Source organism: Scardinius erythrophthalmus, assembly GCF_964197995.2.
Source record: "Scardinius erythrophthalmus genome assembly, chromosome: 20".
NCBI lineage: Eukaryota > Metazoa > Chordata > Actinopteri > Cypriniformes > Leuciscidae > Scardinius > Scardinius erythrophthalmus.
Window position 1 is genome coordinate 8,750,547 of NC_138240.1, and position 19,935 is coordinate 8,770,481.

Genomic DNA, 19,935 nt, shown 5'->3' on the forward strand with positions numbered 1-19,935 from the left:
AAAGTTGAAAAATATGCAAGTTGTAAAATGCTTTGTTAGCATGTATGTTATGAGATATTTTTAATACAAAATGAGATGTTTTTTTTTTGTTTTTGTTTTTACTGTTCACCCTAATGTTTAAAACCTACATGAAAAACATCTTCACATAAAAATAAAGAAATATATAACATAAAATAAAACAGTTATGCAAATAAATGTGTTTATGCATATCCTGTGTAAAAACATAACCTACATTTCATATTATTAATAATAATGAATGTAACTATTATTATTATTAATAAAAGAACAGTTTTAACAAAATAGATTTAAGTAGGACAAACATTGGGGCTGAATGGTCAGCCTAAGATTTGTGCCAACTTTTGACAAAAGTGAATCTTTTAAAGAGTTGGTAAGAAAATGCAGCGTTAACAGTGTTTGGTCCTAAAAACAGCTGCATTTAAAGTGACAAGTGATGACAGATTCAGTATTACTATTGAAAAGTAATGACTGTTTCTCAAAACGTATAGGGTGAGCAGAATTAGAAATTTCTAAAAGTGGAGGACATTACAGTATTTCACTAAAACTCAGTTTTAAGCAGCTTATAATGCTGTCCAGTGAAGGATCTGCCCTCGAAGTGAACCATACCACCGCTAGTGCTGAGAGACAGACCTCACAGAGAATCACTGAGGCCAGTTAACTTGTGCACAGGAATGGACCATGTCAATGTTTAAGAAGGGAAATGCAAACAATTCACATCAGCCTGAGGGCAATTAGGATGTGTTTGTGGCAGTGAGGTGAGCCAAGCATAAGGGACTAATGGTTCGAGGCTCTGGTTAAAATGACAGCGCAGTGGGGAGGTGAGACTCTCCATAAGCACAAAGGCTTTTAGGTATGACAGCGCCATTACCTGTGTGTGTGTGTGTGTGTGTGTTTGTTGAGATTCTGTAGATGGATGTGTTTTCTCATTCACATTAGCTCTCGCCATCTTCCCTTCTACCATCTAAAATGCAAGTAATTTGTTTTTGCCTTTTCTGACGGATTGCCTCAGTTATTCCGAATGACTGGCCTGAAAAATACATGCTGCTTTTCACACTTCTTGAATGATAGGTTGAGCCATTCTGTATTTTGGCCCCCTCACACTGTGTTGTGAGCGTTTGTTGAGTGTGGACAGATCAGACTTTGTTTGGAAACACTGTTACAGGCTTAACAGACTCCGTATTAGAGAACTTTGGTGAACAGCAGAAAAATATGTTGATGCTTATCGCCTTGAGACTACGATGAGAGGATTAAAAATGCATTGTTTTTTAATAGCATTTCAAAATTACTTCTGCTGGTTCTCAATATAAGCACTTAAGACACTGGAAAGCAATTTTTTATCAAAATAATAAATAAATAGATAAACTTTTTTATCACTTTATTAGATGCAAATTACTGAACACAAAGCATGAATATAATAAAACATTACAGGTCAATTGCTTTATATTTAAGCAATTTTCAAGCATTCAGATTTGAACAAACAACTAAAGATGACTATCTAGACAATTAAAGAATTCATAAAAGTAATCACTTTATCAGAATGAGTACAGCTGAGTGAAAAACAATTTCTGTACTTATAATAGGCAACTCCAAGAGCGAGGCAAAGAAAATAGTTGGTATTCAACAAAGCACTGAAAAAGCAATAAATGTAGCCGGTGGGATAATTTACATTTGATGTTTTCTCTGTGCAATATCTCACAAGTGAGAATTAATACTGAAGACTTATTCACAGTCGTTGAGTCCTATCATCACATAAAAACGTACACAAAAATATCTGGTAGATTGCTGTGGGCTGATATGAAAATGTAATTTGCAAGAGGACTGTTGTTCACAATGTCTCACCGAGGAACCGTATCCCGTTCCCAGTGTGTTTAGTAATCCCTGACTCCATGGGGCTTTCTGTCCCCTTTCACCTTCCCATTTCCAGTAGTGTTTCCTTGATGACTGGTGGATGTTCCATCGGAAGTGCTGAAAGACATAAAGTATGTTTATTAGAGTTTTGTCAGAATCAGAATTGTTTCTAGACTCAAATCTGGGTTCTCATCTCGTTTTTGTTTAGACTACGTCCGGATCAGATCCATAACGATGGTCAAAACAGTAGATCAACACCCCCAAAGCTTCACAGTCCTATCCTGGGACTGTGAACCTTCCTGTGAACCTTCACAAACTTCCTGGGTTCGACATTTCATTCGGTAATGTTAGACAGTTTTGATTTATATGCTGTTTTAATAATCACGTGAGCTTACATGTGCATAAGCAATGCTTCTATTGCTTGTTTCTGCTTCCTTTTTGCTTGTTTTTGGATCCAGAGATTCTGTTCTCTTTCAGAAGATGTGTAACACCACCCCTACCTTATAACAGTGAAAATAGCCATAACATTTAGTCAATGCCAGGGAAGTGTTGTCTCTTAAAGCCATAGACAGTAAAAGAAATGGACACTGCGACCCCATAGACTTCGACGGAGACCAGTGAAGTCAATTAGAAGCACTCTCTTCCTGATGGCTGAGCGTACTGAGCAACCTGTCTGACAGTTGTAAGTCTTCTAGTAGCTATGCCAAGAGAAATCTGAATCATTCCCTTCTGAATCTTGCAGAGACGGAGAGTGTGAGTAGGAGCTGTCCATGAGCTAGAAGCAGGAGCAGCTTTTGGTAAGTATTCTTGAATTTATCGGACTTTATGCCTCCACGTCCCCCCGATTGCCTGCAAGCTTCTCCTCCTCTCTATATGGTAATTTCTCTACTGTGCGACAGAGAGTCGCGTGGTTATGAGGCAATCATTAGCCTATTTTTACAAAAACTTCTTCTACATAAGGTACAAGGTAATGGAGCCTTTCATACATTGTCGTGTTTCTTTAGAAATAAACAATGGACAAATAGTGTCTTTAAACGCCTCAGATGTAAAGTTATTCGCTGTCAAAGTGACACCAAAATGAATGGGAGTCAATGGAATGCTAACAGCAGGTGACGGCTTGTTAGCCAATGGATGCCCCCATAGAAGGTACGCTTTCTGGATGCTGGATTACCCCCTTGCTTAAAGCTGCGCTATGCAGTTTTGTTAATTTCTTCGCTTTTCTTTGTTTGTTTTCTCGCTTTTTGCTCTCAGGTTTCTCTTTAGAGCTCCCCCTACAGCTTCGGAATAGATATTTGACAACACTGTCCTCAAAACTCGTTGGCGACTCTCCCCCCTCCCATTCTTAGAAAAATATGCAAGTTGTAAAATGCTTTGTTATATATATATATATATATATAAGAAAACTTAAGTAGGAGAATTTTCAGAAGCAAAACAGTTTAGTTGCTCTCATAAGAGATAATGTGAACACTAAAGGAAATCATGAAAGTTAGCCATAATTGGTATCAAACAATTGAAGCCATTTAAAAGGAGATGTTCATATGAATAAAGAAAACAAACAAAAGATTAGTCACCAGTTAATATGTCCTGTTTGCTTGCTCTCATCTGTCACGTTGTTCAGCTTGTAGTAATCCAGGAACGTCCGGGCCACGTTTCTACCCAGCTTCATGTCTGTGAGAGGAAATTAAGGGGCCTTCCAGAACACTTTACACAGATAACACTGACAGATCTACAAAACTACACAAGTTGTTTTTTTTATTAGAAAAAACTAAATATAAAGTGACTTTCATATACATAGATATTAGTCTTTTGACAGTTTTATAGTCATTGGTAAAAACTGCGCTGGAATTTTAGAGTCAAACACCTTGATCCCACTCCAGCAGCCTGTCTCTGAATTCCTAAAGAGACAGTCGACAACAAAGCAATATTGGAATGCCTCCAAGGCCCCGGCACGGTTAGAGCGTCGGATCCCTCGGAACCTTTAAATCTCTGTTCTGACGTGCCACTTTTAATTGAAAAATAAATAAATAAATAAATAAGAGCCCGATTTTCTCCAATCTCGCACCAACGCGACCATTTGCAGTAAATAACTGGCCAATACCCAGCAGAGCAATGCGGAGAGTAAATAAGCGGGACAGGCGAGCCAGCGCTCAGCTCCTCGTGAGGATAAATCAAACGCCTCTCAGTCAAGTCAGCCAAAAAGAAAAAAAAATGCATCTCATTCCTGCAGTTACTTACAGCCAAAGCTTTATTTAAATTCATGCATCTACTCCACAACACCCCATCACCCCCCACCCCACCCCAAGCCTTTTTTCCACCGTGCCCACGTTACAGAGCACATCAATTACCAAAAGCACTGCATCAGAGAGCTGTGAGGGCACTTACAATGCAGCTGAAAGAGTGGGAGCCGTTTAAATCCAACAACCACAAGCCAGGCGAACGTTAAACGGAAATCATTTTCTTTTAACCTAAAGGAATAGTTCATCCACAAATGAAAATTCTGTCATCATTTACTCACCCTTTGTGTCGTTCCAAACCAAGACTTTCTTTCTTCCATGGAACACAAAAGAAGTTTCAAATAATGCACTGGCGTGGCCATTTTTTCCATGCAACTACAAATAATGCGGACTGAAGCTTTCACAAAAGTAGTTCATATGACTCCTCTGATGCCATAAAAGAACAGACTGAACCAAACATCTTTATAGGTTTTTTTTTTTTGGCACTACATGAAAAGTGATGATTAAATCAATTAAACAAATGATTGTTTTGTGGAGGTCCTTGTCCACAAAAGTGGTCTGAATGATTCATTTGGACTGATAAGGTTTTCAAGTTTGACTCACTGACTCTGTGATTTGATCATGGTGGTTAATTTCATTGAAGATTATCATAGCTTTCATTTGTGTATGTTGCTCACAAAATATAGGACATATAATGCAGGAGTCACATAAATACATTTGCTTTAGCATATTTTTTTAAGCTTGAATGCTCCAAGACTCCATTCATTTTTTTTTAAATATCTATATTTGGTTTGGATCAAATGACAGAAGTTTCATTTTATAGGCCTTTAAACTCTGCATTTGAAGATTTCAAATAAACGCGTGATTGTGTGATATAGATCATACATCTATGTGTGTTATGGACTGTGATGGATCTCTGTGTTGTGGGACACTGGCTCAGAATAGATGTTCCATCATGATCTGATAAGGAAGGTTTTCTCCAGCTGTGTGTTGTGGTTAACCGTCTGCTCTTTTGGGGCCGGACACTGTTGATGAATGAACAGAGAGGTGTTATTTTTCACCTTTGGCTGTCAGCCTTTAACCGATGTTCTGAGATGACATGTCTGACTGTCAGGGCTGTTGGAGTGAAACAAGAGCCCTGGAAGAAAAACAAGGTGCAAAGCGATTCAGTCGTTTTTTATTTTTATTTTTCCAATTTCTTCCAACAGTCAAAAATCTCCCTGGCCACATAAATCCCGAGGCCATGGCTGGAATCCTATTATCCAAAGCTGTTAACTCATAAACAATCCCTCTTTGATGGGAACGCACCAACCTAAAGACTTTGTCATGTCTCATGCATGTAAATGACACGCACATATTCGCACCCTAAATGACAATTCAGTCCATATTCGAGACTGATTTACTTATGCACTACTGAGTTATTCATAACCGCATCAATCGCCAAATATAATATGAACATTTGTCAGTGAAATAACAGGCGCTTAACATGACCTTGATTAGCAGAGAGGTCAAAGCATCTGTGTTTAAACCTTCCATTTGGGCTCTCGGATCCAGACGTTTGCTCATCGCCCCCCTGCTCTCTGTGGCCTTGACAGCCACTGCAGTGTATGGAGTCATTCTGGGTTCCATCCCTCACCCAGCGGGATGATGGGAACTCTCTCCATGACTCCAGCCCCTGTCTTCACACCCCATCTGGCCAGGGCTGCAAACACTCCAAAAACAACAGCTATTTTTGGATGCCAGGCAGGGAAGATGGCACAGTTCACTTTGAAAGGATGACACAGAAGACATGGCATGACATGGCATTTCTGTTATGTTTCTAAAGTGCACCATATTGATTAAGAAATAGCATAAAAAAATATCAAGAAAATGCTCAACTGGTTTTGCCTTTTATGCAAAATGTGAATAATAATAATAAATTATTATAATAATAAATAACATAATAATAATAATAATTCAAATCATAAATTATTATTGAGAAAATGTAAAAAAAAATTGAAATATTGAAAAATATAATAATAAAAATTTAAAATTAAGATAACACTCAGCTAAATTGAAGTCGTTTGTTTTAAAATAGCAATGCAATAATATTATGATGCAAAATTAAAAACAATGTTGAAATACTAAAATAATAAAAAAACTACTAGTACTAATAAAGATAATATGAGTTATACGCTTATTATTAAAAAGTATTATTAAAAGTGATTTACTAATGATACTAATAATAATAAAATAATATTTTCACGACAAAATTTGACAAATCTATTTTAAATATTAAAATAATAATAATAATGACAGATAATATTGATAAATGAAAAGTTGTTTGTTTTAAAATAATAATTAAAATAACTTTAAATAATCTGAATAATATTATTATGAGAAAATTAAAGAAAAATTTTGAAATATTGAAAATTATAATAATAGTAATAAATTAATAAATAATTACAATACTGTGCAAAATTAAAGATTTTTTTTGAAATATTACAATAATAATAATAATAATAATAACAAAGATACTATTATGATAAATGAAAAGTTGTTTGTTTTAAAATAATAATGATAATAATAACAATAGTTTTTATTTTATTTTTTATAACAGCATTGTTTTAGAACTTATCAGAATAGAACAGACCAGCAACCCATTTTTGGTTTGCGACCCAAGTCTGGCAGAAGTATTAAACATTTACGCCAAAGCCTCAAATCTCTCTCAACCATGACATCTTTGCTTTGACCTCGTGAAAAGTTTCATGCTTCCCCTCTATAAACAGAAACTCTTCCAGCCTGTGTGTGTGTGTGTGCGTATGTGGAGCCCAGACAGAAATAGCCAGAGACCCTGCCGTGTGCAGATGGCCTCTCCACTTGTGATGTCACATCATACCCATTTTAAAAAGGAAATATGTGATGAGGAAGAGGAGAAGACTTCATCAGCATCACAGCTGTGAGCGGGACTCTCCTGCGCTCTGATTGGCTGTTGGCCACATCCCAGCAGCAACCAGAATGCCTAGAACAACTTGGAAGCAGGGGGAAATGCGAGGAACTGCCAGAACGTGGGATGTGGCTTGTGGAGGGCTGGAATTTTTTTTACAAAATTCACCGTTCCACCTGGACGGTAGACGAGAGCTGTTGCATAATAATGAGGCATGAAGGTTAGGCATCGTGTGGTGAAGTGGTCACGATTGCAAAACAGAAGCCAGACCGCAAACATCACAAGGCAGAATTACGCTTCACGATTAATCACGATGTGAGAGGAATTATAATAAATGGGAGGAATTTTGTTTAGAAGTAAACAGTTTAACAAAATGAAAATAACCATATAACCACGTGTTTTCAGTCATTTTGTATATATAAAAAAAATGACTTAGGAATTACTTGCGTTCTCAAGAAAACTAACATTTGACTATTTTGTCAGGGGTTCCAAGAGGTTACAAGCCGTTCAGTTAAAAAATCTGAAAGAGAACATGTCACCCACATCTCCACACATCTCATCCAACGTGAAACGTATTTGGCCTTAATGCAATCAAGAGTGCTGGATCCTGCACAAATAAATAAGCTGTTTTAGGGCACTCAGTCAATGATTCTTCTGCGTATTAACTGGCTGAGTTCACCATTGTATCTGTTTTAGCCTACATTTCACATAATTTTTTAAGAGAAGCTGCATATTTTATATCTGGGAGTAACATACAGCTATAAAATATGTTAAAGGGAAAGTTCGGCCAAAAATGATATTTAACCCATGATTTACTCACCCTCAAGCCGTTTGAGATGCATATGTCAATCTTTTTTCAGACGAACACATTTTCAGTTATTTTAGAAAATGTCTTAGATCTTTCAGTGGTTATAATGTGAAGTAATGGGGTCCACCTCCTTCAAGTCCCAAAATGTGCATGCATCCTTCACAAAAGTAATCCATCCGGCTCCAGGGGGATAAACGAAGGCCTTCTGAGGGTAATCCGTGCGGTTTTGTCGTAAAAATATACATATTTAAAACTTTATAAATGAAAATAACTGGCTTCCGGTAGCGGCCGACGCGCGTTCACGGAGATGGATGCTGGCGTATGACGTAGGACGTAGCGTAGGAGCGTCGTGACGTAGAACGAACGTGACAGCGCAGCCAGAGAGCAGAGCAAAACAAAACTCTGCGTTCGTTCTACGTCACAACGCTTCCTACGCTACGTCCTACGTCAGCATCCATCTCCGTGAACGCGCGTTGGCCGCTACCGGAAGCCAGTTATTTTATAACGTTTATAAAGTTTTAAATATGTATATTTTTACGTCAAAACCGCACGGATTACCCTCAGAAGGCCTTCGTTTATCCCCCTGGAGCCGGATAGATTACTTTTGTGAAGGATGCATGCACATTTTGGGACTTGAATGAGGTGGACCCCATTGCTTCACATTATAACCACTGAAAGATCTAAGGCATTTTCTAAAATAACTGAAAATGTGTTCGTCTGAAAAAAGATTGACATATGGATCTCGAACGGCTTGAGGGTGAGTAAATCATGGGTTAAATGTCATTTTTGGCCGAACTATCCCTTTAAAAACATTATTACCATAAATAAGAAATCTCGCCCCAAATTTGATAACCTCTGCCATATTTTTGTATGCTTTTGTCATCTGCATGATTAAATATAAAGCAGATTATATATTTTTACTATACGCATGAATAAAAATACAACAGTTCAAAAGGCTCTCAGCAGGGCTCTTCACACCATGTTGCAAAAGTCTGGCGGTTTTTAGTTAACATATTAATATGCCCAGATTTTTCCCAGATATGTCTTCATACTGTGCAGCATATTGTGCAATTTTTAAGTGTTTTTCATGTAAACCTGATTAAAATACAGCTAATTTAATGAAGTCTACATAAAAATTCCATCAGAAACTGATACTATATACATTGAGATTAGTTTTGCTCTTGATTTCAATATTGCATGCATGACAACTTTTCAAAAGCTTTTCCTAAAGACAGCTAAAAAAAGTATTTACAAATTGAGGTATAGAGCCTTCTGCGACTTCAGTTTCCCGTGGGCTTAAATGGGTTAAGCAGTCCGTGTCATTGGTGCGTGTGAGGTTTTTAATGTCATCGCCAAACACTCGGATGTTTGGATCGATTGTCGTCTTTGTTGCGACTCAAGGACGGGTCTCCAAGGGGCTGATGAGATGAGAAGGAGATGGACGTTTCCATGGCCTGACAAATAATTTGTTTACCGGATTGTGTATCTGCACGCAAAGGCTCTCACACAGACAAACGGACAATGATGGCCCAATGACAAGGAACAAGGCACCCTGGTCTGGAGCCGGCCGTGTGTTAACAAGCAGACAAATTAGGGACAAGAGTGGCATCAATACAGTGGAGTGACAGGCCTGTCACCAGGGTGTCACAAAGTGCCAATTAACAATGCTAATTAAAACGGTAAACAAGAGCACATAAAGCACGCAGGCATTGTCTCCCCGCTGCTCAAACTCCCAGTAAGGACCTTTTGTCCGGCCTTTGTAGGGCGAGAATGAAGTTAACTGCTGTAGAGGACAAACACAGGCTTTGGAATTTCATTTGGCAGGAATCCGAGCAGGAAATTTTAATAATGCTTCATAAGTGCATCAACACTTCAAGTGCATCTATGTATTTAATCAAATACATCAATGTGTCACACACACACACACACACACACACACCCACACACACACACACACACACACACACACACACACACACACGCTTCTAGACAGTCTGCGGCATACGCAATGTAACTTGGCAGACCACTCACTGCCATTTTCCCATCAGAGACGGCCCTGTTGTAGTGTTAATAGGGAGGAGATGACCATGGGCAGTGGTGCTAAAGGGCTGAGATAAGCACTCTAGTATGAAGTATTGGCTTTAAGAGCAATGCAGAGGTTCAGTGTCTGGATTAGCCACAGGCCGGATCCATCTGCACCCACACAATCAAATCCATTTCATGCCATAAAGCTCTCAAAGACCAGAACACTGCTCTGATATCTGATGACCTCTCAAGACAATCTACTCCACAGATAGAGAGCGAGAGAGAAACATATCCATTCCTTCATGACCATTAGAAGTTTCTTAACTCACACTGGAAAACACTGAATCCATCTGAGCCCATCTAAACCATCAGCCAAAAGGTATAAAAACAATGATCTGACTGAAAACAGACAACGTTTTTCCAAACACTGAAACCAAAAATGAAATTTCTGTCATTGTTTACTCTTACTCATGGTGTTCTATGACTTTCTTTTGTAACATCATTTTGAAAAGCTTTTCAACTGTTATTTGTCCATACAATGAAAGTCAATGGGGTCCTAAAAGCATTGTGGTTATGGACAAATGATTTTTTTTCAAGATTTATGTACCACGTCAGTCATACAGGTTTGGAACAACATGAGTGAGAGTAAACAATGACAGAAATTTCATTTTTTAATGCAATCATCGGTTGCATCAGGAACATCAGTTGTCTGTTTTCAGTAAGATCATTGTTTTATACTTTTTGGCTGATGGTTTAGGTGGGTAAATGATGAGTTAATGATGACAGTTCTATTTTTGGGTGAACTGTCCGTTTGAGTGTTCATAATAGTAAGTAATTAAAATCTTAATTTATCACTGCTGCAGACATGCTACAGTTAATGAGGCATTACGAGCTTTGCAGAGAGAGAGCAACTTTGAAAGCTATTAGCTACTCACATTTTTAAGTAATTTAAATACAGTCAAGTTTTTGAAATGAAAAAGAAAAAAAAATCTCAATACAAGATAACAAAAAGTAGCCAACTACACTGAAGCTGACGTTTGAAATGCTATTATTTGGTATTCAGAATAAGCCCTTCTCTTTACTGCACTTCTGCCAATCAGGCTATTGTTCGGCTGATCTCATGTCAGTCATTGGCAGTTAACTTGAGGATCAACAGGCTACAACTGATGTTTAAGGCAGCTGCCTGATCTGACATTGTGCTGGATCACTTCATATGTACGGGCCATTCTCAAGACAGCACTGCAACATTTAAGCTTGCTGGGTCCAAACCGAAGCGTCTGACATTAAAGGGCGATGCTTGATTGAGTGGGACTTTTATAGCTTAGCCCAGGGATAACAGCTCTCTCAGTAGCCGTCTGTAACCTAAAGGACAAAAGAAAATGGCACAGTCGCCATAACACGGCGCGTTTTTTCTCTCTCACGCTCCTTCTCTCTCCCTTCATTGATGACGAGAAGTAGAAGACTTGTTAACCTGTCAGACGGCAAAGGGCAGAGGCAAGATTATTGTGAATGTCTCTCTGAAACATTCTCCATGTCAGGTGTCTAGCATTAAGCCTAATTCTAATCTTTACCTAAAAGCTAAGCTTTAATCTTAACATGTTGTTTCGTTCAAACACCAAACCCTTAAATGCCATCGCAATTCTAAAGCACAGCTTTGATTATGTCATGGAAATTTTCACACAGACGTGATTTTGCCAATAGGAGATGTTTTTGGATAATCCTTTGTTGGTCCTGGAACAACATTCCTATATAGACTATCTGAGAGAAATTATCGGTTACTCTAATCAGTTTGTCAGGTTTGGGCTGGTTAACATGAGAAGTTAGCCCTTGCTGGTAGATAGCTTACCGTAATTAGTCATTAATCATTGAACAACAAACTAATAGTTTTTCTGACCAATGCAAGTGGTTCAAAATAGTAGTTTAAAAATAAACAAGTGAAACTGATGGGTTTCCTACGTACAGCATATTACATATGTAGCCTACACACGAAGGCGCAATATCCGTCTTCCTCTCACTTATGACGTGTACAGCTAAAAAATCCTTAATTTCATCCATTAGATGACACGGTCTTGCTACTGTAATTTTAATAAATACCCAAGCAAACTTTGATTATGCCATGACAAACATCTTCAGAAAAGGGCAATTAAAATGGATTCCAGCACGGACAGCGCACACCAGTCATAGCATGTCTGTCCCACAGATGTCTGCTAAACTCAACAAACCAAACTTTACTCAGCATTTTCTGAAGTTCTTAGGACGGTGAGCTCTGAGACATCCGTACAAAGTGATTTGAAAGTCACAGAGTGAGCTCGCTCCATCAAAGCATCCAGCTGGGTGTTGAACGAGATCCCAGACTCACTCGGCGCTCACCTGCTTTCGACACTCTAATGATGAAGCGTCATCAGAACTTCTCTCCCACTTTTTCAAATGAAATTGGAACAGCAAGACTTGGACAAAAAGCATCCCATTATCCCTCATCAATTAAGTTGTTTGGTTGGAGATACATGAAAATGATTGCGGTTAATATGAGGAAAGTGAGATAACAAAAGTAAATATCTTTCGTTAAACTGATGGTTGACAACAGTTCGGGCTGTCCCATAGCCCAGATTCAGATTCCCAATCAGAAGTATTTAGAAAGATTTTGATTTTAAGAAACAATATAACAAAAAAATGTTAGGGTCAGATTAAAATAATTTAAAGGGGTCATGAACTGAGAATAACATTTTCCATGATCTTTTGACAGTTAAGAGTTTGTTAATGCAATAAAAATACCCTGTAAGTTTCAAACCTCAAAACTTCTTTGTTATTCCAAAAACTGCTTTTATTGAAACCAAGGCCAGAAAACGACAGGATCTAAAAAGTGGAGACGTCACAGGGCAGCGAAAGACCGCCTTTGCAGAAGAATCTCAACGCCTACGTCTACATCACCGCGTCTTTGGCGCCGCCCACTGGAGCGTTCGTGAATAGTTACATGAGAACAAGTAAAGATCGACACAGGATCAATACCATTACCTTCCAAAGGAGCCTAATTCTAGAATAGTGTTTTTTTTTTTTTTTCTCAACAATGTGAATGTCTCAGCAGTGCATTATTTGTTTGTATTCGGTACATTTCACTGTGGATTATTTGGTAAATTTCGGCGCAGGCTTTGGAAACAGACTTTTACGATATGGATCTGCCAGCAACGCCACAAACATGTAAGTAATCATGTTTATTCTAATGCCTGATCTGTGCTCAGTGATTTCTGATGTATAACTATTAAAGTTCAGACAGATTATCTCTCAAAATCGTTCAATACTGTTTATGCATTAGTAAATGAAATCAGTGACTTCACGTCTTTTCTCTTAGTAGGACGAAAATAATCTTATTTAAACTGTGATTAAATTATACACAGGAAGCGATCAAAGAATGATCCCTTTCCAATCACCCAAGCTGTCAATCACACAGTGCGAGTTTATCTGGACACTTGCCAAAACTCGTTATGAAATCAATGACGCTGTTACACAGCACAATGAAGCTCTTATTGTATTTACATCGTGTTTGCATTGTTATTTGGTGAAAGCATTAGTGAGAGTGCAGAAAGTGCGTTGCAATGATGAGATCTCTTCATTCACGCGATCAACAGACTGTCTGTCATCTGCTCAATGCTCATCACTGCAACCTTTCATGTGCTGGAATAGATCTAAATACTTTAAAAACTTCTCATGATTTGTTAATCTCGATAGCTGTAATAGTAAAAACATAGTAAAAGTATTTGAGAGATTTCCACATGTAATGCTAGCTATTTCATATGCAAACATGCCAGCCAATCACAGTAGTGGGCGTTTACACTGAATTCTCACAGCAGACACGCCTCTTCAAACAGATCGTTCAAATCAGAGGCTAAAATCCGGCTTGGAAAAATGCCTTTTATTTCTAAATTATGAAAAAAAATTATGTAAAAATCATACTAACATTACTAACAGGGCACCCCAGGAAACATTATAAAATAATAAAATAATCCAGTTCATGACCCCTTTAAATATATTATGTACAAAATTTTGATAAATTAAATAATATTTACAAACTATATTAAGTAGGTATATTATTATATTATATATAAGTATACATGTTACAAATTTTTATGATGTTTATTTTCACAAGTTCAACGTTAAGTTCCTATTTAAGGTAGGCCTATTCAAGTAAATTATGAGTGTAAAGTAACACATTCAACTTGGTTTAGATAATACACAAGACCTTATAGTGCTATAGCTGATATACACGTATTCATTCAGGGCTTGTCTTACTAAAAGGTCATTTCAAACCACTCTCTATGCTGTCAATCTAAATTCATAAGAAGTCATAACCACCTGCAGCTGTTTCTTACAGAGGCACCTTGCCGCCACAGGCATTAACCAGCTTATAACGCCTAGGGGATGCTGTGACGATGATAAAAAAATCGGTTACAGGTTAACAGCGACCGAGTCAGGCATCCATCATAAATTTCTTCAGTTTCGCACGACATTACAGGTGGTTAAATCGTTAAATGTGCAAAATTATTCCCTCAGTGCCGCTGCTCAATATTCCCGATATGCTCAGTATTCTATAATGAGAAAAAGGTGAAGCAAAAAATGTGAGAAATTGAGCCATTTGACTGAAGGATCTTTCAATGTCTTTTGTCATGAATGCAGCATTATGGTACATGGTGAGATCTCTATCCAGGTGGTGCCACTGTCAACATTAGGAGTACATTATGCATGTGTGTATGAGTGCGTGTTTGTTTAGTGGGGTTAGGAAAGGTGAATTAATTCCTTTGCAGGTAATTATAATGTTGTCAGTGTTTTCGTTTTTACCGGGGAGTGAAGTCATGTCTGTAAAGGTCTCTGCTGATAATTTGCACGCTCCATAGACCTGCCAACCGGCCTGTAAAAAGTGGCATGTCACATTCTGGTAACCTCTTTGCCCCCAATCTTTGCACTACATGCCACGGCAAATACCCTTCCACTACTGAAGGCAGACACCCTCAACCCTCACGTGCCCCACACACAAACTAACACACACCCTCTCCCAGTTCTACAACGTAATAACCTTTTAAAAGTCACACCATGTACAGTTTTTCCTCGATTGTTTTGCCTCTAAAATCCATTCTAGTCTAGACTAACATCTTAAACCATAGCAGGGGGTTTCAAACTTTTTAATGCCAAGGACTCCAAAATATGACGATCCTCTTAAAAAATAAAGGCAGTTTATATTTTTAGACTCATTGATGATGTCATTTTACTAAAGCCAAAAGAAATTATTCAAATATTATCTGGAAAATATTATTATTATTAATTCAAATGAATTTTTATTAAAAAATATATTGTATAGTGCTTTTCACAATAAATACACTGTAAAAATGTATCAGTTGACTTTACTTAAAAAAGTGAGGAAACCCGTAATAAACCATGCGTAATTGAAAAAAATTAAATTATGTGAACTTGACACAATTTACATTTTTTTTACTTAATCATTTTAAGGCAAATAGTTTCCTCACTTTTAAGTCAAGTGATCACTTTTTACAGTGTAATGGTCTCTCTGAAATCTCTGAAAAATTCAGCAGACCCCAGTTTAAAAACCGACTTTAAATACAAAACTCTAGATGGCGCAGATAGGTCCTATCTATACTTCAGAATCAGATAGGTCCTTAAAGGTGCTCTAAGTCATGTCACGCGTTTTTTAGGCCAAAACATTTTTTGTCACATACAGCAAACATCTCCTCACTATCCGCTAGCTGCCTGTCCCCTGAACACACTGTAAAAAAAAGCGGTCTCTCTAGACACCACAGGCTCCACAAACGGCAACAAAAACAAACTGGGCTCACCCGCACCACGAAACATAACAAACAGTGCTCCAGCCAATCACTGGCAAGAAGTATTTGAGGGTGGGGTCTGGGGGGTTGTGCGCGTACACATGAAGGGGGTGTGGAGGAGAGAGAAGCATGAAGAGGGAAGTTTGAATTATGGCCGACACACGACCAAAGAGACGACGTTCCGATGAACAGAACAACTTGCAAGAGGGACAAGGATAAGGAACGCGCGAAGTCCCGAATTTACATCGGAAAAACCTTTGAAAGGTGGCGAGAACTCCGCCGGCAGAAGGGATTAGCTACTATCCGACATTCAGTTGCTCTGTTTTTGCAGAACAGGTAAATCCACTTTTCTTTCTAAACTGACGTTCATGTTCACAAAAAAGGATGTAATTAGCTAGATTTATGCAGTCAGCGTTAACTTTGGTGAATACAACATGTATGTTTCTAGCAGCGATCAATCTCTATTGTAAATGATCAAGCAAATTCACAATAGATGGGATGAGGAGGAGGGAGGGTCTAGCCAGCCTCCGTTTTGTTTGACAACAATTCGAATGTCAACAAGAAGTAACGTCTCCCGACATCGCTTAGAGAACCTTTAACTCGACATGCTTGCAATCACATCATTCTCTAAAGGGCACAGCTGATTGGTAGTGGTGGGCAGATCGAGGCTTTGTGGAACACTGAAACAGCAAATGTGCCATATTGTGTCGAGTCTTCGAAACAATCCGACACCCGTCTCTACGGTGACCCCTAGTGGTCAGAACAGTGTAAATGCAACAAAAACCCGGGCCAAACATGCATAAAAACACCTTTTACAAATCTATTGCAAATTTTTTATTGAAAGTTAAATCTTTCAAATGAAATGATCTAATATCTAATAAGATTATCAAGTGTCTATATGTTCTTTTATAAATCGTCAGGGTTTGTTTTGTTTGTTCTATGAATGGCTCAGCTAAACAGGCCATTAAGAGACTATTAACATTTAATTATTTTACTAATGTTTAATTAAAACGTCTACAAATGTATAAAACTGATCAGAGATCAGGTAAAACCCACAGACACTTGTTCATTGACTCCTCATGATTCATGGATTGATAGAGATAAACCACTGAAATTTCGAAGTGTTTCGAAATAGTTATGAGGTAATAAAGCCTCATTTATTGAAATCACGTGACTCTGGCAGTTTGATACACGTTCCGAACCATTGATGCGGAACAAAAGATTCTTAAAGGTTTCGAAGCTTCATGAAGCAGTATTTTGAAATTGCCATCACTACTGATTGGTTTATGCTGTATGAGTAGCCAATGAGCTCACAGCTCAACCTTCAAATACTTGGTTAGCATTTTCTGTAGCAGTTGCAGTGCGCTTTCAGAAACCCCCCAGCTTCCGCAGCTCCACCTGTAAAGATCTGCTACGGGTAATTCATGTATGCTACTATATATTGTACAGCAGCAGCATGTCTTACTTGCTCATAGCAGCGTATCGTTTGTGTATTGGCAGTAGCAAGTCCCAGACTTGCTCTGCAGCAGCCTCATAGCAGATCTATTCCGCCAAGACCAAACATATCAACATTGTCATATCCATTAACATGCCAAACACTCAGGGATCTGTCATGACAGAACTACCTGGTGGCAAGATCTTTTCTTCAAACATCCATCTTCCTCAAATAATATCGTAAACACAAAATCAAAATGGTACATTCAGTAAATGTTTGAAAAATTGGCGTCTAAAACGTGTGGAAAGCGCGGCCGTGCCGCTGTCTCCTACAAGCGCTTGCGCTCCCATGGCGTCTGTCGTTGCTATGCAACCATGAACTGCGCTCTCCATGATGACAACGAAGAAGTATCAGCAAAGGATTAATTGATTTCTAGCCCTTGCATTAGCTTTAAGGCCCTTTCACACCGGATGCGTAACGAAAAAGCGAATAGTTCGTGTGTGAATAGTTCGCGTCAAAACCCATCACATGAGCAGCGTAAACATGGTCTCTATCTCTATCTTTGACGATTAGCTTTCTATCCCAAATGTAGTTTAGCCTTCTAGCCAACACAGCACAGGACTATACAACGACGAAAACTATCACACAACATACTCAGTCGTGATAACCGAGTTGGTTGGCAATGCTACGCCACACAATCATTGTCCTTGTAGTATGCGATTGGCTGAAGCCTTTTCTGTCGCTGCAAAAGTAAAAAAAAAAATCGACATCGAAGCGAAAAAAAATAAAAGTCGTTTTTTCGCCGCAGCACATTCGCGTTCGGTGTGGAAGCGCTCATTACACAAACAGCTGATCTGTTTATATATATATTTATTTGATATATAATCATATAAAATTATTATTATAATATGTAATGTTTAATAATATCATTCTAATCTATATTCCTCTGTTTGTGTGTATGGCTGTACATGTGAAAGTCAAGTTTAAGAAACTGTCATTATACTGAAACATGTTGAAAACTGACTTGTGAGAACAACATTTAAAGTGGTTCTCACTGTATTAAAGGCTCATAAATGTCTGTGTGTGTGCCCAGATGTGTACGACAAAGAGTGTGCAAATGATCTCCCACTGAAACATGCAAACGGTTCCAGGTTTGTACCGAACATCTCCCACAATTCTTCCCGTCCAGAGTGGCAGGTTCCTTTTTGTTAGCTTGTGTTTTGCACACACACCTAATAAACAGCACAGCCCACAATCAGCTTTAACCTGTCGCTACTTCACGGCACAGATGTTTTAAGTGATGGGTAAAAAAATGATGTTTCAAGGAGAGAGGCCTCACAGGTAAGTTATGACTTTTTTTGTTGTTTCTATCTTTTCTCTGTCACTAAGGGAAAATAATCTGCAGGGCTGTGGAGTAATTCTACATGGATGGGTTTCTTATTACAGCGACTAGAGCGGCTGGGCCTTGGAGATGACAGCCCAGCGAGGCAGCAGGCAAGCGGAGAGAAACAGTGAAAGCGATGAGGCATCAGTCAGCAGCTTTACTGCTCGCTCTGAGATAAACACCCAACAAATAAATAAATTCATGCAAGAGAGGCCTGTAAATATGAGCATCTAGCAGCTGGGTGCATGACAGAGTGATACAGGGGTGAAATGCTCACACATATGACCGTGGCAACACACACACACACACACACACACACGCTCACAGTAAAGTTCAGCGAACCCTTTTCCTATCACTAGAGGGCACTTAAGCTACACACATCTCGGGTTTGCACAAAGAGACCTTTTAGTCATGGAATTCACTCCTTCATATAGAGCAGCTTTCAACCTCAGATTCAGATATGAATCTGCACAGAACACCCTGAAAAATCACCCACCATTTCCCAAAAGCTCTCTGGTTCTGTATTGCTGTAGAAAGTATTATCTTAAAAAAAAAAAGGCATGGCTATTTAGGCCAATATCCTATAGTTAATAGTTAATATCTTAGCCTCTGTTATTAACTTAGCTGTGAATCCTTCACTAATCATTCGTTGAAAGTACTCATTAAATATTATTCCTTCATCTGTTCAGTGCTGGTTGCTGTGCAGTTGCTAGCCGCTAAAGTGTTCTGGGTAGTTGCTATGGCATTACTAAGCAGCTACTATGAGGTTGCTAGGGTATTCTGGGTGGTTGCTAGGGTGTTGCTAAGGAATTCTTGGTGGTTCCTTAGGCATTGGTTGTTAAGTTCTTCTGGATGATTGCTATGCAGTTGCAGGGGTATTATGGGTGGTTGCTAGGGTGTTGCTAGGGCATTCTTGGTGGTTTCTTAGGCATTGGTTGTTAATGTGTTTGTGGGGTAATTGCTATGCAGTTGCTGGGGTATTCTTGGTGGTTTCTTAGGCATTGGTTGTTATGATTGCTATGCAGTTGCTGCAGTATTCTAGGTGGTTGCTTGGGTATTGCTAATTGTTTGTTAAGGTGTTCTGGGTGGTTGCTATGCGTCTGCTATAGGGTATTTTTTGGATGGTTTCTAGGCAATTGCTAAGGTGGTCTGGGTGGTTGCTAAGCAATTGCTAAGGTTTTCAGGGTGGTTGCTAGGGTATTCAGAATAGTAGCTAGTCAGTTGCCAAGGTGTTCTTGGTGGTTGCTATGGCAGTTACTATGAGCTTGCTAGGCACTGATAGGGTATTCTTGGTGGTGTCCTGAGCATTGCTAAGGTGTTCCAATTAAAGGAAAAAAATATTCCCTAAATGAGTCCAACTGGTACTAAAGTCCTAGAATTGCCCAAAATAAAAAAACAGAATGTACATCTGCAGGTGTTTGCTCAGAAG

At 38.6% G+C, this 19,935-nt stretch overlaps 1 protein-coding gene across 1 annotated transcript in view; it reads right to left on the reverse strand.

The window, feature by feature from the left end:
- Positions 1-1,387: 1,387 nt before the first annotated feature.
- agbl4 (AGBL carboxypeptidase 4) overlaps positions 1,388-19,935 on the reverse strand; it is a gene marked incomplete at its 5' end in the record, with an annotated part of 352,800 nt that continues 334,252 nt past the window's right edge. The window contains 2 exons of the mRNA XM_081349121.1: positions 1,388-1,983; positions 3,438-3,534. Coding sequence (XP_081205247.1) covers positions 1,887-1,983; positions 3,438-3,534 — 194 coding nt within the window. The 3' untranslated portion in view covers positions 1,388-1,886. The remainder of the gene's footprint in view (positions 1,984-3,437; positions 3,535-19,935) is intronic.